The 26,773-nt window shown below is 40.0% G+C and overlaps 1 protein-coding gene across 3 annotated transcripts; it reads right to left on the bottom strand.

The window, feature by feature from the left end:
- Positions 1 to 400: 400 nt before the first annotated feature.
- Positions 401 to 23,320, bottom strand: stat3 (signal transducer and activator of transcription 3 (acute-phase response factor)). Of its 3 annotated transcripts, none has more exons than XM_079520282.1 (24): positions 23,125 to 23,320; positions 19,008 to 19,156; positions 16,836 to 17,079; positions 15,522 to 15,614; positions 15,343 to 15,424; positions 14,395 to 14,495; positions 14,135 to 14,286; positions 12,857 to 13,015; positions 12,364 to 12,456; positions 12,171 to 12,230; positions 12,003 to 12,032; positions 11,802 to 11,895; positions 11,657 to 11,704; positions 11,381 to 11,464; positions 11,108 to 11,206; positions 10,683 to 10,818; positions 10,170 to 10,222; positions 9,977 to 10,071; positions 8,748 to 8,887; positions 7,745 to 7,966; positions 6,800 to 6,842; positions 4,737 to 4,796; positions 2,830 to 2,958; positions 401 to 1,839 (listed from the first exon to the last, which is right to left on the bottom strand). In XM_079520282.1, the coding sequence occupies exons 2-24, from the start codon at positions 19,133 to 19,135 to the stop codon at positions 1,815 to 1,817; spliced, it is 2,370 nt and encodes a 789-aa protein (XP_079376408.1). In that variant the 5' UTR covers positions 19,136 to 19,156; positions 23,125 to 23,320; the 3' UTR covers positions 401 to 1,814. The 3 variants fall into 3 exon arrangements, with proteins under 3 accessions (XP_079376408.1, XP_079376407.1, XP_079376409.1); XM_079520281.1 differs by having other exon boundaries at positions 401 to 1,873; positions 2,861 to 2,958; XM_079520283.1 differs by lacking the exon at positions 4,737 to 4,796 and having other exon boundaries at positions 401 to 1,873; positions 2,861 to 2,958.
- Between the last annotated feature and the right edge of the window lie 3,453 nt (positions 23,321 to 26,773).

Genomic DNA, 26,773 nt, shown 5'->3' with positions numbered 1-26,773 from the left:
AAATCACAGTGAAAGAGGAAGAGCTGTTCTAATCTCTAGTAAATCAAACATCATATGTAGTAATCTTACAATACCAGGAAAATATTTTCTGCTTTCGATTTTGTCATCTTTTTTACGCTTTCACTTCCTGCTCACAGCCCATGGAGTAGAATGACAGGTCTCTGAATTATGAGCCAGTGGTTTAATTAGTGCCGCAATTTGCATTTGCTAAATCTATGAAAAAGGTACACTTTATTTCAGTGACATCCTCATAATTCTGAAAACCGTGAGGTTAAATTTCAACTTATTTATGTAAAATATTGTTGTGCATGACTTTGTTTTAATAAGCAATTCAGTAAAAAATAGAAAACCTTCCCCTTGTAAAATAAAGAAAAACAGAACTGCGCTGCTAGTGATAACATGATTTTATTATCTGATATATAATCACTACAGTATATTTTACAGTAAGCTACGTTGAAATGGCATACAGAAAGTGAAAGTCATTGAACTGCATTCCTAGATGTGATAAATGTGCATGGTGTGGTTGTTGACACACACACACACACACACACACACACACACACACACACACACACACACACACACACACACACACACATTACCGCAATTATGTCAAAATGGAGGTTTGACTAAAAACAGATGAGTCATAATTAAGTAAATTATTTGTTTTACATGATCATAGGAATTCAAGCACTGGAAACACAGCCATTTGCCGATTGGCAAGTGCAATTCACATTATGACAAATGACAGCATTTGAATGGGGTCCACAAAATGTGTTCCTGTTTTCAGAATAGGTTATGTGTGTATATATACAGTATATACATATATACACAAAGACAGACATGCACACACGCACGGGCGCGCGTGTACGCGCGCGCACGCACACACACACACACACACACACACACACACACACACACACACACACACACACACACACACACACACACACACACACACACACACACACACACACACACACACACACACACACAATATACTGTATATGGTATAACCACAAGAGAAAATGTCAGGTAATTACTCGCAATACGAAGATAAGAAGAAAATGTCTTTCAGACAAATAACCTTTAAGTGAAATTCAAATTTCTTGTCATTCCTTTCTTATCTCTACAGTCATTTGAATGTATTATTATAAATACATCAGATGGAAGAACATAGGAGGAAATTGTGTACATGGGATCTGGGACATTGTGAAACACCAAAGCTGTCACTTTTGGCAGGAATTATAACAAATACAAAGTCATACAAAGTCAGACAAATACAAAGCAAAAAAGAAAAATCAACAACAACCATAATTGTTTAAACGTAATTCCAAAATGGGATAGCTTATACAACAATTATCTTCTTTACATCTCCTTATATAAACAAAAGCTATTCAGAACAATAAATCAATCAAGCAAAAATACAGTTTCTAAAAATTAAAATTAAAAAATGATATCTTGAGATACTGAAAGGTTCCACATGGGGAACCTTCATACTTCATAAAACTGTGTATTTTCTGTTTGAAATACAATCTGTCAATATACGGCTCTGTAGTTTGACTGTTAAAACCTAAAAGAAGTGGCAAATTGAATGTCTTGTAAAAGAATATCTTTTAAAAATGCTTGATCTAGGATTGTGTGAAAGGGACTGCTTTCACCCTCACATGAATGTTACAACAAACTGTACAGGGCATCCTGCGAGTTTCTAATGAAACTCTGGATCTCTAAACTCTGGATCTCTACCACAACATGGGCTAAAACAGTCATCTATGGAGGATACAAAAACATCAACAACAACAGCGATACTGTCTTCACATGGGTGATGCAACATCAGAGCTCAACTCCATGTCCAAACTCAAAGTAAGTGAATCTGTGGAGTAAATTCAAATATAGCCATAAACTTCAGGAAAAACATTCTGTATGTATACGCCAGTGGTTTTCAACCAGTGGTCCTTGAGGGGGCTCCAGGTGGTTCCCAGCTAAATGATGGAGAGTTGGTAACCAAATTGACCTCATTAGATCTTCACCTCTTGAAAGCATAAAATGAAACCAAATGGACCCTTACAGGTCCATTTGGTTTCATTTTACACTCTCAAGAGTTACATTATTGTTAAACATCTGCATTACTTAATCTACAAGAAGTCTACACAATTAGAGAATGTAGAAGAATTGTTATTTTGATCGTTTGCCTGTTATCTCTCCTATGGTACAAACATCAATAAAGTATGGAATTGTGGACAAAATCTTATTCAACGATAACAAAATATTCTTTAGTTTTGGGTCTGAGACACTAAATGGTGGCTCAAATACTGAATAAATAATGGACCTTGATATGAAAAGGGTTGAAAACCACTGGTATACGCAATACGCATGTCTTGTGTATGCACGTTCTGTTACTGCAGGGGTGCCCAAAAGGTAGATTGTGATCTACCAGTAGATCACAAAGCCTGTGCAGGTAGATGCACATACTGTAGATACACATGACATGCCCCTAAAAATATACTGTATAATTTAAAATATATTAAAAAAGGTATCTGCCACTTGAATTAAGGTGACTTGACATCAAAAGGGCCTGTCAGCTCAAACACACAAAGCAATACTTTTTCAAGAGCGTTGCGCACAAGCATTACAAAGTAACATAGGCTACAAAAAAAACAATTCCATTTCCCATTCCATGTGTGTTTGTCTTAGATGTAACGCCCCTGTAACGCCTCAGATACAGTTTAAACTATTTTCAGCAATAGAATAATATTCTTTTTTTGCTGGGTAGATCTTGTTGAGCTGGTCATTTTGAAAGTAGCTCTCAAGTCAAAAATGTGTGGGCACCCCTGTGTTACTGTATGTGTAATTGACTCACCCAAAGGCCCTGGAATGGACTCTGCCTCGTTGTGCATCAACGAGTCCAGGGTGCGGGGTGACATTGGGAACAGGTCACTGGTGTTGCCAGAATTGGTGCTGTGGAAATAGCAAGAGGACAAATGATGTGTTACAAACCACGGCTCACAGACAACAGTCCCACATGACTTGCACTGTTACCGCTTGTGCCAGCACGTATACTGTACGTACTTGCAGATATCAATGTCAGGATAAGATCTCTGTAGGTTTTGTGTTAAGGTAAGTGTTAAGTGTGATTTTGTACTTAGTTGCGCGCATAATATCTACAAGCTCACAAAGTGTCATGCTGAGACACGTTGTGAGCTCGTAGATCTTCTCATTTCAGCGTGCGACACTGGTGCGTAACCAAGGCTGTAACTCAGGCTACTCATGTATGCCAGCAAGCCTAATTCTAGACTACGTCCGTCTCTAACCATGGTAACGTGCCAGCTGCCTCTGATTGGCCCCCCTCCTACTTCCTACTACTAGTAAGAAGTATTAGGCAACCGCGGGGCCAAATACATAATAGCATAATGGTCTAATCATTAGACTACGGATCCCGCTGCCCGGGTTCGCATCCGGCTACCGCAACTATTTTTCCAACAACCGCGGACTAGATTTTTTGGCGGATGAAGTATTGTTTTAGACCACGACGGAGGGGCGCCGTCTCTAGCATACTTGAGCCACGGGAGACACCACAGAGCGGCCCTAAAGGGCTGCGAGTTGCCGTGTCGAGCGTTGCGAAGTTCGCTAGAGCACCAGTGTCACCAGAATATCCACCTCGGAGGAAAGTCTGGTAAGACTGGCAGTGTCGGTAGGCCAATCAGAGGCAGGCGGGGCGTTACCATGGTTAGAGACGGACGTTGTATTGACTCATGTGACACGTGACTGCCATTCCAGTTCATCATTTAGCATGAACATCAGCGAGACTACGGTTGATTAGTGAAAAGTTAACTCCAAGGGTCTGACTTGACTTGGGAGACAATTCAGAATTTGTGTCAAGGCTTCAGAAAAGTGCAGTGGTTGACAGAGGGGACGAAGTCGGTGGGTGAAAGTGAAATCCTTTGATGCAAATACAAAGCACAGTACACCAACACAAGGAATATATGACAGTGTAAAGAAAGATAGTAGGGGTGTAACGATAGAGTAACTGCATCGAAAAATCAATTTTAATTTCAAGAATCGAAGTATATGGAAAATTTGGAAATGTATCGTTACACCCCTAAAAAATAGGCATGACTGAACAGGTGACATGTTGAGTAAGTGACATTCTCTTATAGGCAGACAATGGACCAGCACATTGACACAGAGGGCTACCACGTTTAACTAGTGTTAAAGACAGCTATTCTATTCTACAGTCAGGATTATGAGGTTAGAGCAGTTGAGTGGATCAAACAGACCAGAGTGGATTAGGACATTCTCTGCAAGCCTTACAGACAATCCATTAAACAGATACAAAAGCTGACCTTTTGTTTGTCATTTTGGATTATTAAACATGCGTGCGGATTCACTACCAACACTTTAACCTGTAATATGCTTTTGTTTTAATAATTTTCCTCAAACAAATAATAGAGGTGGACTGTTTAATCCAACTATATCGATTCTGCTGAATTATGAAAATGACTGGAAAACAGGGGTGGTATGATGAACGATGTCAAAACTCCAATGAAATGGCAGGGAGATGTCCCTAGTGTTAGGCCATCATGGCTAGGCGGGCTGTGAGTTTGAAACATAACAAGTGTTAGGTCGCTGAAGGACTTTAACTAAATCCTTTGACACCCACCCGCCCTCAGACACACAAACAAAGGGAGAAGATGCACATATAGCCCTCCCTACATGCCAGCTTCCCCAGCGCCTACCCCGCAAATGCGGTCCCAAGGAGCTCACTGTCCGGAAAGTCCATGAACACGGAGGGACACCTACGGAGACAGGTCAGGATCTGGCTGAGCAAACCTCGCAACAACAACGCACCTTCACGACATCACACCAACCACCATCATCCAAACCATCCCTGACTAAATTGACTGTTATTGTTTTTTATTAACCTTTATTTTTAACCATCTCTCATTTACAAGGGAGCCCAGGCAAAGAATGCAAACAAGCAGGAATTACAATCTAAAATGAAATAACAAACACAAAGCAAAATACAAATTATATGAATACAAACTCGAGTATAACAGCTGCAGACATTCGTTTTTAGCTGCGTAATGTAAACTTTTAAAATAACCCAAGGGTATTAAAACAACACTATGTAACTTTTCCTCTTCTACCCCGATTTGAACCCGGTGTCCTCCTGAAGTGCTAACATATTTTTTTTACCACTGACTGAGCCAATAGAGCTGGCCTGCTTGCTCAGGGCACAACTTCAATTTGTGTCAGATCCTGTGTCTAGGTGAGACATGTCCTTTGACATGATATAAATGTCTCAATAGAAGAGCAAGGATACAACCACCCCAAAGTTACATTGTAATGGAGAGTGCTCCATTCAAGGACTATGGAGCATAAAAAGTAAAAGCCATCCTCGTAAGGGACCGGTCGAAATTTAAATAGGGGTACCCCTGGAGGAAATTTACGTGTCCTGATATAAAATACCATCACCCTCCCTGTGAATGAAAATAAAAATCCAGTCCCCTCCCCCGGTAATTAAACAAAAAGGAATCACCCTCCCCTATTAATTAATATCACATTTACCTGAGTATTATTTATTCCTAACTTTAATCTGCTAGCGTTTTTAATATGTGAGAAAATAAAGTGACCGCAAAAATCGCGAAAAAGAAATGTCCACTGTGAGGTTTGAACTGACGGCCAACGTGGACAATGGTCTCGTAGTCTAACGCCTAACACAGCAAGCTATGGAAGCTATTGAAAAGTGGGGGTTGAAGAGTGTACTTACACACTTGGATAGGCCAAGCACAATGACGGAGAACAATGAAAACCGGTCCTGTTGGGAAGAACCAAGTGAAAGCAACAGAGGGGTATCGTTGACCAAAGTTGTACTTTAATTCAGAAAAGCTGTAGTATTAGATATATATATATATAAAACCCAGACTATTTTATTATCAAAATTGGATCACCCTCCCTCTGACTAAAATTAAAAAGACATGGCCCTCCCCTATTTTCCTCCAGGGCCCCCTTTTCTAAATTTCGACTGGTCCCTAAGTTCTGTTCACGGGGAAAAAAAAGTGGGAGGTTCAGGGAAGGACGATTGTAAGAATCTGTTTTCAAATTAAAAAGGACGTTTAAATAGCCCGGAATTAGCCCAAATATGGCGTTATAAATGAAAACGTGCCAATGAAGCCGTTTGGGGTGGGATAATGAAGTTAGACCTGTCCTGTCATACAGCAACCAATGTGTAAGGGATTTTGCACTTAAAATAAAACCTGTGTTTTAAAATAAAACCTGTGACTACATCCGTCTGATGTCACTGAAAGTACATCATACTCACTGACACTACAAAACTGCCCTTCTCAGACATATCTTTCTGCCCAGGCCAACATTAATGGATGCTCTACATTTTTAAGTTCCTTTCATTTATTACACTGCTAAATGGCTTACATACTGTATGCACTCATCGTTACTATCTTTGGGGAAGTCTCTTCCTCTCACATACTTCCTGCCTCTTTCTATTACATGATTTCTGTCATCTTCCAAGCAAGTTGATGACAAATAGTGAGTGGGAAAGAAAGGCAGCCCTGTTGCCCACGGTGCTACAGTACAAGGCACAAGGGCAGTTATGGTTTGGGAAAATAACCACTGGTGCTGCAGTGAACATTAATATCTAGCAGGAACTAGAACTGAAACTACGTGCTAGCCTGTGACTAAACAGCTGAAGTACCGTAACTGAAAGTCACCGATTGACGTGGCATGCACTTACAGTAAATATGGGTGATTTTAACATAGTCAAAGGGAAATAGATACTTACGGGGTCACACAGATGAATTTGGTCTTCAAGTATGGCTGAATAGCTGTTGGAATAAACAAAGAAATACCTGCTGTTACCAAATATTATAAAATATTTTGTGAAAGCAATACCAAAAGACTATGCTGTTCCTTACACTGGTTTGAAAAGACCGACATTGCCAACCTTGAGAGAGAAATCTTTATTAGTGGCAGAATTAAGAGGGCAAATATATAGTATATTCACTTAAGTAGGGGTGGATGCTTCAGTAAAGACCCTTCTAGAAGGCCATGAAGTCACCAAACTCAGTAGGGTTCATCATGCAATCTGCCAAATACATTATGAGATATAAGTTGACATTTTGGCCAGAGAGTGGTGCTAGAGGCACCGTCATGGGGTCATTGAGGCCCCCTTTCTACCCAAATAACTTTGGTTCTAGAACTGGTTTGGTTCTTAATTATTTTTATGATGGTCTATATCACATCTGCCTCTTCCAACCTGAATAGTGACACGCCAACTTTGGTTCCCACTTCAGGACAAGAACAATGGTTCCAGTTCCGGATCAGCAACTTTTAGGGATCTGAACCAATTAATTTGGTTCAAAATTAGGCGGGAAAGAAACAACGGAACTGGTTCAACCAGGGCCTCAGATGGTTAGGGTTCATGAATGAGCATGGAAATAAATGGAATAAATATAATGAAATCATAATGGGCCATTCTCTTGGCTTCATGAAGGTGCACATCAAAATTCCATGGCAATTTGTTTTTGCTAGATATTGGACATATGGACTGCTCAAGCCATCTTTAGATGCCTGCCTTAGCGGGGCTAAAAATAGAGACACACCCATCAATGTATTTGATTAACTATAAAAACAATGTGTGTGCCAAGCAACGCACATTGTTTCATTGTTTTAAAAACAACAAAACAAGTCACAATGGTGTGTGTGTGTGTACGAGGCAACAGCTTACTGCTCATGGAGTCTCCTCCCATCTCGGGCTCCGGAGCGGCTTCTGGTCGGCAATACTTCCCGAACGCTTCCTCCTTGGGGATCTCGGGGAAGAGGTAGACGAGCGGCGACACGAGGATGTTGGTGGCATCCATGATCTTGTAGCCCATGATGATCTCAGCGAACGACATGCTGTTGAGCTGCTGCTTGGTGTAAGGCTCCACCGACTGGATCTGGGTCTTACCTAAGAAAGACCAATTAAGCAGTGGTGGGGGAAAAGTAATGAATTGTTTTACTTAAGTAAAAGTATCAATACTGCAATGTAGAAGTAAAAAGTCTACTTTAGTAAAAGTACAAAAGTGTTGGCATTAAAATGTACTTAAAGTACCAAAAGTAGAACGTACTCACTATGCAGAATGTCCCATTTCAAGTTTTCAAATGAATACAAATGCCGAAATATATATATATATATAGGACGGAGGTGTTAATGTATATTTTGTAATAATAATCAAAGTAAACAGTAACTAAAGTTTTTAAATGTAGTGGAGTAAAAATACAATATTTGTCTCTGAGATGTAGTGGAATAGAAGTAAAATTACTGGAAATTGGAAATACTCAAGTAAAGTACAAATAACTTGTAAAGTAATAAATTGTACTTACTTTAACCCATGTTGGGCGGGAACCCCTTTTGGTGTTAGCATTATGTTATGCTTTAGCTATTGAAAAATAGCAGATCTACAAGCTCATAGCACGCCACTGAGTGGCGCGCTACGAGCTTGTAGGTCTGCTATTTCTTTTAAATCGAAGAACGACTGACATAGAAACATAGCTTTTTCAGAAAACTGTCAGGATGTAGAAGACATTTTTAGAATCTGATCTCTGGTCAAAATGGGTTAAGTACAGTACTTAAGTAAATGTACTTAGTTACTTTCCACCACTGACTGTTAAGCCAGATTTATATTTAGTTGTGCACACTGGTCTGGCGTAACCAGGTATAAATTCAGACAGTACATGGCTTTCCTCACCATTGATGTCCTTCTCCACCCAGGTGAACGTGATGCCCCCTTCCTTGCTGCTCTCACTGAAGCGCAGTAGGAAGGTGCCGGGGGGCTTGGGACTCAGAATAGCTCGCTCCCTCTCCTTGCTGATGAAGCCCAGGATATACCTACAGGGAGACATCACAATCAACACCTGCCAAATGCTCACAATTGTTTTTTTATTTATCGAGTGGCAGACAAAATAGTACAGCATTCTTTCAATTCTCTAATCATCAGCGTTCCATGGTTCGGTTCAGTACTACTCCTGCCATAAGAGCAGTGAATGTGAACTTCATATCATGAACCCTTCTCGGTTTGGATGGCTGCCAGCAGCTATTTCAGTAACCCTAGGGCAGTATTCAAATTGTGCTAGAGGTCTTGGCATTTATTTACAGTACTTCTTGTCACACAAAGGAAAAACAGATTACATAAACTCTTCCATAAACTAAAATAAATATAAATAGTATGGGACCCTATTTAGGGGTGGTGGTGTCCCTAACCTCTTATGTGTCACCCAGTCGACCCAGAGTCCTTTCAATTTGAACCATGTCATAAAGGACTAGTGATCACAGTATTCTAGTCAAAGGCTGTCCTGTGAGGACAGAATAACTACTGAAGATTATATTTAGGCACTTTGCTTTTTACATTGAGACACAGAACACTGCACCATAACAGTTCTTTTTACATTGAGACACAGAACAGTTCTTTCCATTTGGCACGGAATGCAGCGAGGTTGTACAAGTGTTCAGTGTGGCCAAACCAACATTGACATAGGTATTCAATTATTGGTTTGAGGCCCTGTAGTGGGAACACAAAAGGCTTTCATAATATTAAATGCTGCTGGACAGTTGAGGAAAAACAACTATTCAATCCACAACTATTCATAGAAAACTACAGTCATTATCCCCTTCAATTTTGTGTTATGTCGTGGGTGATTAGCTATTCAAGTAAATAGATTGAGTTCTCACCAGACAAATGGCTTTGTGCAAAAGACAGACGTGGATCTGCACTCTGAAAAGCACTTCCATTACAATGCAAATCTAGGGAACTGGTCAAGGCATGATCAATATCTGATTATTATTGTTTATTTTAACCCATGGCCCTCCGTCTACCATTTACACGGACACTTATCCACAACTCGCGACAGCAAGACATTGAACCAGGGAAATTGCATTTAAGTGGTCAACGGGTCAGTGTCCAACACAACGACTTCTCACCCTTCGTTCCAAAGGGCCAGGATGTACTTCTTCACCAGGTCAATAATGTTGTCCAGCCACACCCAAAAGGAGAAACCTTTGCCAGCCATGTTTTCCTGAGGATAAAGAGGAAGGAAACGCAGGTCAAATTGAAGCAGCACAATGGAAGGATGGAGAATTGATCACTGAGGGTTGTGTTGTGTCGATGACATACCTTGCAGAACTTGGCCCAGGTGATCTGGCAACCGGAGTAGTTGACACATGGCCCTGGAAAAGCATATTAATATTAATAATAATAATAATAATTGTACAACAACAACAACAACAACAACAACAACAACAACAACAACAACAACAACAATCTTCATTTGTATATGACACTTCATACAACACATGCTAAGGCGCCTGACACATATAAGAGACAGCTATCTCCTCGGTGTCTCCTGTGGCTTCTGTGTGTCGCACGGCTCGCAATGCATTTTCAATGGGACAAGCTTGCTCCCTGGCTGTCTTCTCCCCCCCATGGAGCAAGCAGGGAGCAAGCTTGTCTCGTCAAACCACGTGACTCCCATTGAAAATGCATTGTGAGCCGTGCAACACACAGAACACACAGAGGAGACAGCTGTCTCTTAGGTGTGAACGGCCCCTAAGTGAGGTACAAAAAAAAAATGTATACGACACAACAACATTAGCAGAGACCTTTCTGACAACAAGTAAGTCGTCTCACCTAGCAGCTTCTCGGCCAGCGTTGTGAGCTGCTCAATAGTCAAACCTCTCTTAGTGGTGGAGGAGTACTGCCAGCTTAGTACCTCAGCCACCTGATCCCATGTACCCACAGGAGGCTTGGTGAAAAAGTTCACATTCTGCAAAGAAATGACACACACACACACACACACACACACACACACACACACACACACACACACACACACACACACACACACACACACACACACACACACACACACACACACACACACACACACACACACACACACACACACACACACACACACACACACACACACACACACACACACACACTCTATTTAACCACTGCAGAAAGGCTACAACCCAAATGTGAGTCACACTCTTTCCACTTGAATTTAGATATTTCAGGCCCCATCATTCCACAAGGGGGCACTGTCATACCTTGGGGTGGTTTGTGAGCATGTTGTACCACAGGATGGAGGCCCAGGCATTTGGCATCTGGCAGATGTTGGATATGACCACCACTGGCAAGGAGTGGGTCTAGAAATGACACAAAACAAATGTTCCAATTTGACCGCTTTGCATTTTTTAGATATTAAGCTCCATGTCCCGATTTGAAAGTTTTGTTGAGTAGCTTCGAGTTTTTGTTTTTACCAGAAAACTGAAAATAAGGTCAGGATACAAACAGGATACAAAAAAGCGGAAAGAACTAACCTCCAGATCAATCTTCAAACCTTGGTGGTACACTTCCGTCTCAAATGTGATGAGGTGGAGCTCCTCTGTGACGATGAGTGATGCCTGCAGGACAGAACCACAGGTTGATCAGACACAAATCACAAATGTGTCCATTGTATTTATTTCTTCACGTGTTGCTCATTCTCATCAGAGCTAAATAAATACATAAAATAAACAACATTTATGACAGAAGGTATCATTTTAACACACAGTTTAAGTAAAAAACCATGACAGGTGTCATGAGATAGTGCTCACATCGCTATTGGTCCGGCCACCATTGCCGCATCTCTGCTCTCTCAGGGTCTACGAACAAACAGGAAGTCACATGTCATTAGGTGGCTTGATTATTATCACACAAGCTCAACAGCATCGACTGATCTCTTTCCCCTCTATGCCTCACCAAGTGTTTGAACTCTGCAGAAAGGCTGCCGTTGTTTGATTCCTCCATGTTCATAACTTTGGTGTTGGTGCCCAAGATGTTAAACTTTCGAGACCTGATAAGAGATGATATCAAGGTAGGGAGTTACTGTACAATAATCTCATGTAACACTCTCTTTTAAACAGTGCTTCAGTAATTAATGCTTTTAATAAGGTTAGTTACCCTCTGATAGCAGCCACATCCCCAGATTCCCTGCAAAACAAATAGATGGATTTAATAGCCTTCCCTTTGTGGAAAGCAATAAAGCATGCAAGGTCTTGACACACAGACATGTGTCTTTGTAATCAAGAATTATTGAAAAAGGTATTGGAATTTTTGGAGAAAACTCACTTGTCGATGCAAACTTTGATCTTTAGCTGGTAATTCAGTTCCGGAAACTTCACCAATAACCTGAAAGAATTATGATGAAAAACACATTTGACAAACCATAAGTCTCCAAACATAATCCAAGTAGCATGGAAATAGGCAATGGTCTACCTCTAGTACTACTACTACTACTACTACTACAAAAGCAGTGTTTTACCTGACTTTGTTTGTGAACTGCACTCCTGTTTTGATGACCAGTGGTCTGTCTGGATGCATGGGCATACACGGCTGCCTTTCAACCACAAAAGCACTAGAAAACAGAACAGGTTATTTCAGAGACTTTGGGGGAAACTTCAAAATTCTATATCAGAGCACAACATATTTTCTTAAATAATATATTTAGATTACACAAAGTATTCAAGAACATTGTATTACCTAATCAACCGATCAATATTGAAATATATTTAATATATTTAAGATGAAAAACATGGATTTAAAAAACATGCATCTTGGGTATTTGATTAATAAAAACATATATCGACAGAATAATCGCTACGAAAATATGCCCTCGTAGACAAATGTAGAGGAAGATATCATGACGTCTTATCAAGAACAAGCAACTCCCCCCTCCCCCGTCCCTGTCCAGGTGGCACCATCTTGTGAGGTTTTCAGCTACTAAATGGTGTGACGCCACATTCTCTTCCATATACCTCTTCATGAGGTTTCTGAACAGATCCACAATCTTCTCCTCCAGAGCGGGTCGGTGCTGGATGATTGGGTCTCCTTTGTAGGACACCTTCTGCTGCAACTCCTCCAGCTTCTTGATCTGCTGGCGGATCTGGAGCTGAGATTCAGCCAGAGACGTGATCCTGTCCAGGGAGAGAACATTCAACAATCTATCAATCGATTGATCAAAGTCTTTATCTATGCTGGGATAGACAATGAAAACATATTAATATAAGTATGTACAACCTTCAGAGAGTTATGTATGTAAAGTGTTTTGAAGCTATAGTCATTATAATGAATAAATTGTATGGCAAAGTATGTTAATATAACTAGCACATTTTGAAGCAATTTGCAATTTGAAGCAGGCGGCACAACAGATTGGACACCAGATGTATAGCCATCTTTATTTTAGTTCTGTCATTATTAAATTACCTCTCTCCATTAGGAGATAAGACAGTAGAATTTAGGAATAGTAGTTTTGAGGTCATCACTTTTGCTTTGAATTGGAATTGTTTAAAACAATCAAGAGAAGGGTAGACATCGTTTCAGTCCTAGGCCTTTATCAGTTTCTTTCTAAAATAGTTTTGAAATACCTCAAGGGTAAAAGACAACTAAATAGTTCTGGTTTGTTTAAGTATGTCCAGCTATGTGATGTATTAAAACAGTCTTTTTGAACCATGACTCAATCGAGTTACATTAAAACGGATAGTTCACATTATCATGTCTTAATTACGTTGTTTGCAGCACAGTAGCCCTGAGCACCAGAAGGCCAAACATTTCCCGTGGCCTTTGGAATGAGCGGCAGATGTTTGGTTTCCCCATGCCCATCCCTTGGCTCAAATTGAGGTGGATAGTGTACATATATTATGTACTTAATTAACACACTTCACCCACTGGATATTTAAAACACCATCATACAGTTGGAGGCCATCGATATTGTCCTTTTCTTTTTGCTGAGGTTTGCGTGATCTGCGCAAAAGGACAGTTAACCCATTTTGGGTGTTTTAAACATTATGTTATAATTTAGCTATTGAAAAATAGCAGATCTACAAGCTCATATTTTTTTTAAATCGTGAAAATATTTATTTCAGAAAACTGGAGGATTTAGAAGGATTTTTTTAAATTTTGAGGTCAGGCCTAAATGGGTCAAATGATAAGGGACAATATCGGTGGCACCCAACTGTAACTGCATTGTATAGCATCAGTGCTAGACAAGGACAAAGATGTCATGTTTATTTTGTTCCCCATTAGCTTAGAGTTACCATGTTTCCAGGCGGTCCAGGCAGATGTTCGGAGGTCCTCCGATACAAGTGACCTGCTGCCTCCTCTTCCAGTCGGCCAGCTCGTCGTCTGTGAGGTTCTTCTGTACAAAGTCCATGGCTGTCAGAAGCCCTCCCAGCTCCGTCACTATTTGCTGCAACAACATCCAGTATAACAAGACCGACGACGTCATGAACACAGCCAGCAGTACCAACGATCATGTCATTATGTCACTATGATAAAGTGAGGAAAAGAGACTGACCCTCCTGAGCTGGTCCAGAGCACTGAGCATCTGTTCTAACTGAGCCATTTTCTGTCTGGTGGCAGCGGCTTGGCTGTTCCCGTTCAGGTCCTGAGAGAGCTCTGTCCAAAAAGGAGAGAGAGTTGGAAACGAACAGAATTATTGGATGTTTTCTCAAAACTGGTTCAGGTGTTATACTGTAAGTGAGGGGATGAAATGCATCTCACTGAGAGAATATCAAATATAAACCATCCATAACAGAGATGCACGGATTGCGGTTTTAGGCGGCTAAAACCACAGGGTTACCACAATTTAGGGTGGATTTGGGTCAGTGAAATATATTATTAATTAATATTGGATAAACCACAGGTGAAATAATGCAGGAAATAAATTAATGACATGTACGTATCTATATACCTATTATAGCTTTTAAAACGCACAAAATTTCGGCGTGCGTGTGTTAGTAGTATTTAAATTTGTAATATTACGTCATTTTCCATCGGGCACAAATTAGCCGCCTACTACACGTTTTCCCCCGGCAAGGGGTCCTTACGTCCAAACAACAACAATACAGTGGACTACAGGCAGGCAGCTATAGTGAGAGAGAAACTTATAACAAAATAAAAAAGGAGGAGGAATAAAAGTTTGGCATGGGACTGGGAGTGATTTAAGTTCTTAACCCTGCCAACGAAGACCCTGCCTAATGAAGACCGGCGAGCGGGGGGCTTGTTACCATGGATATTATGTATATATATACAGTCGCTACGTAACATCGGTATTCTTGACAGTGATGAGTGACATTGTTTGTAGAAGTACATACTGCATATAGAATCCCATGTGTGTGTCTGCGGTGCGTTTGGGGCGGATATATAAATAGGATGATATAATGAATGTGGTTGGATAATTATGTAGACACGGTTTTCGGGTGACGAAAAACTCCATGCGAGCGTCTCTAATCCATGATGTTACCTCCTTGGCTTTTCAATGTCTTGTAGTTGAAATCAAAGTCGTCCTGCAGGTTCTCAAGCATTTTCATCTTTTGTTCCATATCCTGAGGAATAACATACAAGACATTTTTATATTTATGTCCAGATAGTCGCTTGCATATGCAGCATGCATTCTTTAAAGATGTCGTCATGCAGCCTCACCTGAACCCTCTTTCTGATGTCCTGAAGGTTGTGCTCCAACATCTGCTGCTTCTCTGTCACCACAGTCCCAGAGGGATGGGCTGCTGGACCATCCTATACGAGGACCATACACAAAGAGACATGTAGTAGTAAGCACATAAGCACATAGGCCTTTGCACTGTACATTTATAAAACAGCTAAATGCAATGCAAGTTTTCAGCACTGCAACAATTGTTTCCAGCCACAAGAAACTTTGCATTAGAATAACAAAGCTGCTGTAACTTTTGTTGTATTTTCCTTTAGTTTAGACCTCTCCTTTTCTTTCTCTCCATATAGCAAAACAGGTCTCAGAATCACACTTTTAGCACATATGCCAATTGCCAAATAAAAGTACTGGATGGTTGTAATGTTAATAATGTTACATTCATGAGTTAAACTGAAGATGATCTCTAGAACCAACCAATGTAATGTAAGTACTGTGCATGTAATGAATGAACAGTCTATTTATGGTGTTTCTTGTATTATAGCACCTCAATTAAATGTTGGAAGTATTTAAATATGCTTCCATGTGTTATTCAGATCTCTCTTGAGAATGAAACCTCAAGTCTAAATGAGATTACATGTATACTATACAGTAAATAAAAGGTAAACATTTGACTACATCTTATGATGACAATCATGACATGTTATAATTGTTATAATTTGCCCAAATGAATCCGAACCAAAACAAACAAATCACAAGTGATGATGAAGACTACTGTTTAAAAATGTGGTCACATTTGTTGATGTGCTAAAGGTGTGATTTTGAAACATGGCTGTCGGTTTAAAAATGAAGTGAATGGAGAGAGGGGGTGAAATTCACTACTTCTGGGTCCTCGCCCACAGAGCAATAAACCTATATTGACAATATTTGGACATATCATATCATAGCCAGGTACTGTAGGCCAGGGGTTCTCAACCCGTGGGCCGCGACCCCTCGGGGGGTCGCCAAATTATTTTAGGGGGTCCCCAAATTATTTTCAAAAAAAAAAAAAAAAAGGTTTTTATTTTATTTATTTTTTCACGATTTTTCAATAATAGCAGACCTACAAGCTCGTAGCGCGCCTATGAGCTTGTAGATCTGCTATTTTTAAATAGCTAAATTATAACAATGGGGGGGTCACGAGACGTTGCCAAATCATTTTCGGGGGTCCCCGGCCAAAAACGTTGAGAACCCCTGCTGTAGGCAACTACTGTAAAGGTCCCTGCTGATTTTTAGCAGCGGTTTTCAAGGACCTTAACTGTGTACAACGATTACAATGTTAAGTCTATAGATAAGTTTAAAGGCCTTGCTACCTGTGAAGCAGTGGTGGCGGTCTGCAGTAGCCTCTGCTCCTCCCACAGACAGCGAGCGACGATGCGGGCAATATCCATGGGCTTCTCCAGGTATTTGCTTTGCAGGTGCTGTTTGATCCTGCGCAGGTTGTGTTGGTAGAGGACATTATTCTCCTGCAGGAAGCGGCTGTACTGCTGGTCAATCTCCCCCAGGAGGTTATGGAACACCAGTGTGGCATGGGACTCCTTGTTTGCGGCATAGGCCCTGTGAAGGCAATAGAAAAAGATTAGCATTATGTCGACTAGTCTATTTACAATTACAATTATGATTTACAATTTATACATTTGGCAGACGCTCTTAATCCAGAGCGATTTACAGTATGCAAGGAAAGCACAAGGTAATACATCAAATGCATAGATATAGTCATCTAGGATCATAAGTAAACCAAGACAAAGATCAATAATCTGCACATTGAAACTATAAACAGATCAATAATGACCTGGCATCTGTCTACATAACATGCGTCTACATAACATGCTATCTAAATTTCATTTTTAGCCTTTGCAAGGTCGTCGAGGCTAGAGCAAGTTCTACGGGCTAAAGTAGGACTCTATAATTGGTCCCCTTATTTTTTGAGGGGTGCTTGCCCCTCCTATGTCCAGCTTTTAGTGTGTAGTGTGTGTAAACACATTGTCCTAACACAAACATTAAATGTCATTGATAATGAATGGCCATTTTTGAGTGTTTGTGTAAACACAAACATTGCTTAACACAAACATTGAAGACGAAGGTGAGGACGCAAATTCTGATTGGCCAGAATGAGATGATGTATGATGAAGTACGATGATAAGAGCACTCCTCACTTCACACAGGTGTAATTTTTCCCTCTACATACAATTCTCTTCAGAGAAACTAGCTAATCTACAAGCTAGCTAGCATGTGAACATGTGAATATTCGCCTAATTTTACTGAATGTTCATCTACCCGTGCTCATACTAATCATTTACCCAACACTAGTTGTTTCAAATATTAATAAACCTTTTTTTTCCCTTCTTCTTATTTTTTGCCAAATAACCTTTTATACTGGGTGTGGGTTTTTGACACAGCAGTTTACAAAGCAGCCACTGCTCACCGTCAACTTCCTGAATAGTTAAGGTTTCATATTTCCTTAAGTTACTTTAAGGCAGTATTGCAGTTTTAAGAATTGTAATGCACTACTGTGCTTGCCTTGCAGGTACATTTATGGAAAATGACCTTCTCCAACCTAAATATATTGATTTGAAGTGATATGTTTTGTTAAAATAAGTGTTAAATAGCTCTATATTCTAATAGCCAATATTGCTATAGATGTTTGTTCAGTAACAGGGGACTCTCTGTCTCTCTCCAGCTCTTTAGTAAATAGAAAATGCATTTTCAGGTAGAGACGCCAACAGAAGAACGACCTCATACAGGACATAGGATAAACAAGGGAAATGGGCACTTTGGGCAGACAAAATGAACAGAATATAGAGTCAGAATATAGAGCTTTTTTTTTTACATTTAAAAAGTTAAAAAAGCACTTTCCAGCTGTCAAGAGTCTGCAAAATGTTGAAAACATTCTGGCTTAGATAGTGTTAACATTGTTAAGTTTCATTTTATCTAAGAAATAAAATAATAATACAATGAAAAATAAGATATAACACCACCTCTCTAAAAGTTCATGTAAAGAAATGATAACAATCAGTTGATGTGTGTCTATTATGGTGTTATGAGGAAGTAGACAAAAAAATAATAATTCCTGCCAAGTTCCCAGTCGTTCCTGGCATGCATACAATGCACCTTGGTTTGCAATAGAGAGTGGAGGAAAGCTGCAATTACTGTATGATCATCAAAAAAGTAGCGGTGCAACAGTTAATCAAACTAATTGATTTTAATAAAACTTTTAAACTGGCATCCCTATTTTTGGCATGTCATTATAGGCGACAATTTCCTAATATGTTAAAAAATACTGAAAATAGCAGAGCTGCAAGTTCGCAATGCGTTGAGTTTGTATGAAGACAATTTTCACAATTTGATTGATTAGTCAATTAATCCAAAAAGTAATGAACAGAACAATCACTGAGACATAATCGATAGTGGCAGGCGTATAAGAGCAAAAAGCAGTGACATGACAGAGGAAAGGATCTCTGTTATCAATTATTTATGATACCTACCAGTCCTGGCTCTCAATCCAGGGGGCAAGGAACTGCCGTAGCTCCATGGGGAAGCTGTCGCTGTAGAGGTGGTAGAGCTGTTCCAGATACCTGGTCTCCAGCTGTTGTAACTGGTTCCACTGTGCCATCCTGACTCACACCTCACAACCCTGCAAAGCGAGAGAACATTATATTATCGAACAATAATAGATCCGCTCAAACGCATCTTAAGTCAGATTTCATCTGCTTTCAGAGGAATCTTTACAAACATTAGCATAGTAACTTCCGGGTTCCTCGAAACACACCACTTTCACAAATGCAAACAGTTCACATTCACAAAAATCACACCCGTGTGAACTGAGTGGTGTAAGGTCTGTCTGACGTAATGAAATCATGTCTGACGTAATGAAAGCACACCCGGGTGTGATTTCATTACCTGGCTTTGTTTGTGCAGAAAAAATGAGCATGGTTGCTATGTTCACCCTGTTCACCCGGGTGTGATTTCATTACGTCATTACAACAGGGTGAACATAGCAACCATGCTAATTTTTTCTGCACATAAAAGCCAGTTGTAGGAGTGGTTTACACCACTCAAAAATAAGCTAACAGGAATAAATGATTGTCTAATCTCAGTCAAATCTTTAAATGATGAACAAGTTATATTTGGAGAATATATTGTCTTGCATGAAAAATGTCTCATGTTTTACAGGTAATATTGTTGGTCAGAGAGTACAATGGAACTACGGTCTTTCATGATCCTGAAGAGTGAAACCATTATCTCTCTATTCCCTGTTCCCCAAATGACAGCTACTGTCTGGCTTCTCATCTTACCAACAGCAGGCCACACTGGTCCCTGGAGTACTTTGTAGTGTATTGTGTACAGTATGTAGACAACAACGATGGACCCTGAAAAGACCCAAAAGTAAACTTCCTCCATTAAAATCCAATCTAAAGACTCAAGAGTTGACTATGTCAGTCAAGAGGACTGTTGTGTTACTAAACACACACTGGACCATTTTATTGCCGAACTCTGGCCTCAACTCTGCCAACTTGCCATCTGTCTCAGTATAAATGTTATCTAACACTGTATTTACACAGGGCATAATTTATTCACTTTAGCTTAGCTCCGTGGATGAATCAGACATGGGCTTCTTGGGTTTACAATCTGTTAGGTAGTACTAGCAGATATATTTATTTCCATTGAGACCATGCTCCAACGTTACACACACCTTCATCGTTGTCCAAAACATTATTTGGATTATTGCTTAAATTAGGTCTGTCAAAAAAAACATGGCCTTTGGGCTTCACTCTCCGGTCCGTATGGCCTCGGTTTATATCTAATTATAAGTAAACAAACAATGCAAACATTAGCCAAAAAAGAAACCATTGCCTTATGCAATACCTGGAAGTCCTGGATAGTAGTACATTTATTCAGCATCACACATGCATTGGTTATATGGATTTTGTTGTAGGGGAGAAAGAGGGGAATCCCCATTATCTGAACTAAGGTATCTGACCCACATTCCCCTTTCACAAACAACACATCAAACCGGTGCATCTCTGTGGGTGAACTTGTGTGTACAGTATGTAAAAACAATAGGCAGATCTAGGATGAGTTTTCATTTTTTCATATTGCCGCATTTTCATTACACACCAACTTTTAATTTTAGGCTATCTGTAGAGTTCTCAGGCTTCCATCATTACACAATCAATACCACACTGAGGCATTCTTTTGTATGTTGTGTTATTACTATTTACTGTAGGAATAATAATATCATTCCTATCATGTAATAATAATAATTTCTATGCTACTAAAGAATAACAGAGAGACTTACAGTGAATAGTTACAATTTCCTGGTGACTGTTAGGCTAATCTATCCACTAGCTACTAAGTAGCTTCACACCATTCATAATCATAAGATAACAATAACACTCGTGTTTTAGGCCACAGAAACCCCTATACTGCCTATAGGCTACAGTATGTAACACTTAGATGAGCCATAAACCCATCAGCAACCTAAAGCCTTCAGAACATCTTGCGTTGTGTTGTCCCTTAATAACAGAGTGTGGAATGCTCTGCCAGACAACAAAGACCTACTAAAGCGCCACTGCTCAACTTGGCACATTTGTCAATAGCACAGCTGTGACGACAAGTGGAGCTCAACACTGGTCCATTATATTCCTCTATTTTGTGTTCTTTAAACCATTTTACAGTACAGTGAGTGACTACTAGCACTGGTTCCATGAGCCAGACAGTCATTAGAATATCACAACTAGCCTGTACCAAATGATAGATGTTAAAGCTCAAACAAACACTTGCTCAACCCCAAGTCTGATATGGTGTGAGTCAATGGGAATATGAAAGCTGGCAGGAGTCAGGAGTTCAATAGTTCAACAGGAGGTTTGACCTGCCTTCCACATGTGGTTATCTACATCCATGCAGAAGATAGCGTTGTGTCAAATGCTGATTAATAGTGTACAAACTGACATTAAAGAATATTCAATAAAGTGATTCGCAAAAGGAAATCAGGCTACTATAGGGCCTACTCCAGAAAATACTTCCTTGAACAACATTTTAAACAATGCCTCATGTACAGTACACATACATAACAAGGCCCACACAGGCACCCTCTATGCCTCTGACTGTAGGAATAGCATATCCAAGCCTCCAAAAACATCCTGATGATTCAGCCAAAAAAAGGATTGAGGTTTCCCCCATCTCAGTCAAAGGCCACCCAGTTGAAATGGTCACCTCCTAAGACTGAAAGGAGAACACCAATGCATTGGTGCCTGGTCTAGACTATAGAGTCTAGACTAGAGTCTAAACTTTTCTTCCTACAGAAACTTTGCTTAAATGTCGGCAGCCAACTCCTCAGAACAATACATTTGTTTTATTTTATGGAGTAGTTTGCTGGGGTAGCAGCATTACCTCAGAAGATAGGAACAGTCTCAATAAACTAATCAAAACATCTGGCAAAGATAAAGCTGTTGCAGTAGCCTAGGGGTCATCCTTTGACCACTGGCCTTAAATGGCTGAGTACTTTTAGCTGTCGTTTTAAACTACCAAGGTGTAACACTGAGTGTTTTAGGAAGTCTTTCAGGAATTTCAGCGAGACAGCTCTCTACTGTATGTGTGATGTGATCTTTGTTTTATTCTGTACAGCTGTGTGATGGTGGGCTGTCTCAGTCTGTTTTTTATTTTCTCATTTACTTGTTTGTCTCCATTTTAAACTGTACGTTCTGCACTATGGTGACATTATGAATTTCCCCATTGGGGATAAATCAATAAAGAAATGTAATCTTACAGAATCTATAAATCAGTTGCCAAGAAACAAACTGCACACAGATGTAGTTACAAATGTGACGTCTATGACAACAAATATCTTAATACGTGCCTGAAAACTCAGCTATAAAGTAAACTAAACAGAATGATTGCACTGACTTCAGTTTAAAGGATGTACAGTCTACTCTAAATAGATGCTACCATGGGATATCAAACAGAGGATTCACCACCAGCAGAGAAATATTTTTTAACTCAGTACTGGCTTACTTTAGAAATCAAATCAGTTTACATAAAACACCACGCATTTAGATTTAGATATGCATTGTAATAACTAAATAATAACGTCTAGAATCAAAGAGAACAGTGTCAGGCCTGCAGTCGTGTTGGGCCGATGATGGGCGTGACAAGAGGAGGACATAGACTACACGACAATGATCTGACTATAACTCAGCAATGCACCCCAGTTGATTAATTTACCTTGACATGAAACATTAACATTTGAAACATTTGGCTACTCTTTCAAGTAGGATCATCATGATCCAGACCATGGGGGTTTGGGAACTATATAAAATGGCTTGCCTAAGCAATTTCCCCCACATGTTAAATAATATAAAATAATATGACGTAGGGCAAAGACAACGCTGAAAATGTTGATACAACATGGATACATTGGGACATCCATTCTCCGACATGTTAACCGAGCAACCATGCAACATGGTCTGCTGTAAAACACTACTATGTGTAGTGTACTACACAGTGTACTACTATCTGCATCGAACAAATAAGCCTGTAACGGAAAATAAACACCAACAACAACAGCAGTATCTATGAAAACAAAAGTGTAACTCTACTCACTGTTTCCCCTTTGAAAAGTTTCTCAACTAAAGACGACGATCAAGTCAATAATATTATTATGTGTTTAAATTAAACACAGTAGGACGTATACTCGCTAAACTTAAAAGCGATATCATACAACTGAGGCAGAAAAATCAAAAAGAACGCACACAAATACGATAGCACTTCTGACTTCTCCAATGTACAGAGCACTGTCCGTCCCTAATGCCAACCCACCCCTACACTGACTGCAGCCATTTCCAGCCACACAAACGCTGTCATACTGTTGACTGACACCTACAGTAGGCAATAGCAATCCAGAATACAACTTTAGCCAATGATCGTTGTCCATACAGCCGAGAGGGAGGGACGGACGGCCAAAGTAAGGTTGTGTTTATTACTTTCGCAACTGCGCTGTTCCATCAATGCGTGCCTCCCTCCGCATGAACAGCAAATGGCGTCTGCTTTGATGGGTCACACAGGGGGGAGGACGCGCGCTTCAACGAAACAGCCAGGCTGGAAGTCATCTGAATTACTGGCAGTACTACGTCATCCGAAGTTTAATGAAGACTAAACAACGAAGCAACTACCTTGTAATACCTATAGTAGGCCTAGGCTACATCCATGACCTCCTTTAGGTAGATCAGGTAGATCGCTCCTGTATCGTATCACCATAGAGTTTACAAGCTGGCCGCATTCTATTATAGCCTGCCCTAGCTCTGGTCCATAATGCCTTCATTAGAGATGAAGTAATGGCCTAATGATCAAGTAATCAAGTAATGAAGGCATTAGAGCTATGGACCAGAGTTAAGCCTGCCCTACATGAATAACAGAAAATACAAATCTTCCACAAATGGAAAATGGCCAAATTAATTTATTTTCCCATGATCTGATCCCTATTCATGATGTCTAGGGATCTATGGAGTCTGAACAATTAATATCTGAATGCAGATGGTAATTAAAAATGTAAACCCACCCACTTTTAGTGCTCCAGCTATAGGCCTATAGTTCTGGGCAAAACATGAGGAACAAAGTTAACTCCTCACCCCGACCGCTTGCCGCGGTTCCACAATGGAAACTTAACAAGTCCTCCAGGTAGTGTACATAACTGTACATCTGTACTTTTTGCAAACTGTTAATAAACTATAATTCAATCATCAACAAAAGTCAAGTGACTGGCACTCACTTGAAATTCAAGTGAGTGCGGCTGCGGCGGTGCCAGTCACTCTGGTGGTCAATGTGAAGTGTCTTTAACCTATGCCCTGGTCCTATGGCCTACTAAAACTACATCAAAAGAGTCTTTCTTCAGAGATAGATGACTTAAGTTACCTTTAGTGACTTGGATACAGAGACATGGTACATTAATGGGGTATGAAGACCAGATAGGTTATTAAGAGCAGATTCATGCATACTTATACATAACTGTCCCTATTACACCATTTATGGCAATAATACAGACCAATGTGTGAATTGAAATGCCAAAAAGGGCACACTGTTAAACTGTTTATGGAATTGGCCAATCATTTTGGAAAGATGTACTACCAAAACAGTATATTACAAAGCTTATAACACACATACACACACACAAAATCTTAATAACGCACGCACGCACGCACGCACGCACGCACGCACGCACGCACGCACGCACGCACACACACACATTCACACACACACACAACACACACACACACACACACACACACACACACACACACACACACACACACACACACACACACACACACACACACACACACACAGAAAATCAGTTACTGGTTGAAAAACCTCTTTCAGTTTCTTGCTGTAGATAAATTAACCATTGCTCTCAAAGGAAAGGCCTTTTAGAAAATGTGGAAAGTGTGACCTTGACGATTCAGTATAGCCTAAGATGTGACCGACTGACCGGTGATCTTTGTGTGTGTACCAGCTTTGTAACACATTGTTAAGTATTAATTAACCATATGGCATATTCCTTATATTATAGGTAATTAATTTTAATGCAGTTGTGTATTTATTATTTATCATCATCATCATCATTTGTTTAGGCTATTTACTTGGTTTCCAAATGCTTTATTTTTGGTAACTTTGTGTGAAGATTATTGACAGGGGAGAGGGACATGGCATAGGAAGAGAATGCATGGGGATACATTTGTATGTCTTGGTATGCTATTAAAGAGAACAAAATGCCAATAGATAATTTGTTCAAAAAGTAAACTACAAGACAGAAATAAAGAAATCAATTAAAAACGTATACATCGGCCTGGACGGTTAGCTCAACCGTCTGGGCACCTAGGCTGCCAAGCCAGCCTGACGGCGTGCCGTGGTTTGACTCCCGATCCCGACGGCCTTTGCCGCGTGTCATCCCCTAGCTCATCTCTCTCCCCATTTCCTGTCAGACTACTTTCAACCTATCAATAAAGGCAGAAAAAGCCAAAAATAAATAAATATATATATATATCTTAAAAAACAAACAAAAAAACGTATACATAATTTACCCATGATAGGTTTGTTGTATGCATGATCTTCAGTAACACTCTGCTTCTGTGGTTCAAGTTTCTTGCTAGTCTAGTCTCTAGACTAGACTAGAGCACTTCAATGGTGCGTAGGCTATATTGCAGGAGAGGACAGGTGAATGTTGCATACTACTTCCCTGCCAGTTCAAGGGATTTATACTAGTGAGTGACTAGCATTCTCCTCTTACCAATAGGCCACTCTCACTGCACAAAGTTGCACCAAAATGGAAGATCAAATAAAAAATGTACTGCAACTTCTGAATATTAGTATTGGACAAAATGGACATACAGCAATCAAGCATAATATATCGATATATTTGATAAGCTGTACACGGTCAAAATAATACACCACATGTGTGAGTCGAAAGAAGCTTTTATTCATAGAGAACTGGTTAGGTGAAAAAGTCCTTGTCACACAAAACAAGGTTTGTTATATTAATTATGAGCCAATAACATGTATCCTCCCTGTAGTATCTTCTCTCTTTGCAGGGTCCTTCTCTTGCTTCTATACTCTATACGGGACACAGAGGGAGCACTCTCCTTAATCACATTCCCTGGCCCATTGATTACACTAATGGTGTCATATGCTACACAGGAGTGGCCCTCCTAGCCTATACTCCATCAAGGGCAGGCACCATGGTCTCTAGGGAGACAGCAGGACGTACATTCACTTCCATCTTGCAATGAGTATTGTGTGCTTGTCATTGTTCTGGGTTAGAAGATGTATTGGTGGTCTGTGTTGTTTCATCAATCAGGAGCATAATTATGACCCAGTCAGCATAACGCTGATATTAGAAAATTAACTTTTTTATTCAGGCATGTATGTGTAGCAGTAACCGTGGATTGATTGATTGATTGGAGCAGACCAGAGGCTTTATGTCTGTCTTGTTCAAGGGAAAGGTTCCCCTCCGTCTAGCAAGTACTGTAGATGCAGTAAATCTGGGTTCAAATTCACATGGTTGCATATCAACATGAATAGTTCTGCTTTGTAGACTGTGATAAAAATGTTTGTCATTCACATATGGAGTAGTTTTTATTTAAATTTCATGTAGGCTACTTATTGTACTTTACTTTTAGGTAGGCCTATAACAATAGGCCTATCTCACAGCCCGCTTTCCACGCCCACTTCCGGTAAATAGTGGTGTCTTTAACATTAG

Source organism: Electrona antarctica (assembly GCF_951216825.1).
Source record: "Electrona antarctica genome assembly, chromosome: 14".
Classification (NCBI taxonomy): domain Eukaryota; kingdom Metazoa; phylum Chordata; class Actinopteri; order Myctophiformes; family Myctophidae; genus Electrona; species Electrona antarctica.
Note: the sequence above shows the minus strand (reverse complement) of the source record. Positions and strands in the feature narration are given on the sequence as shown.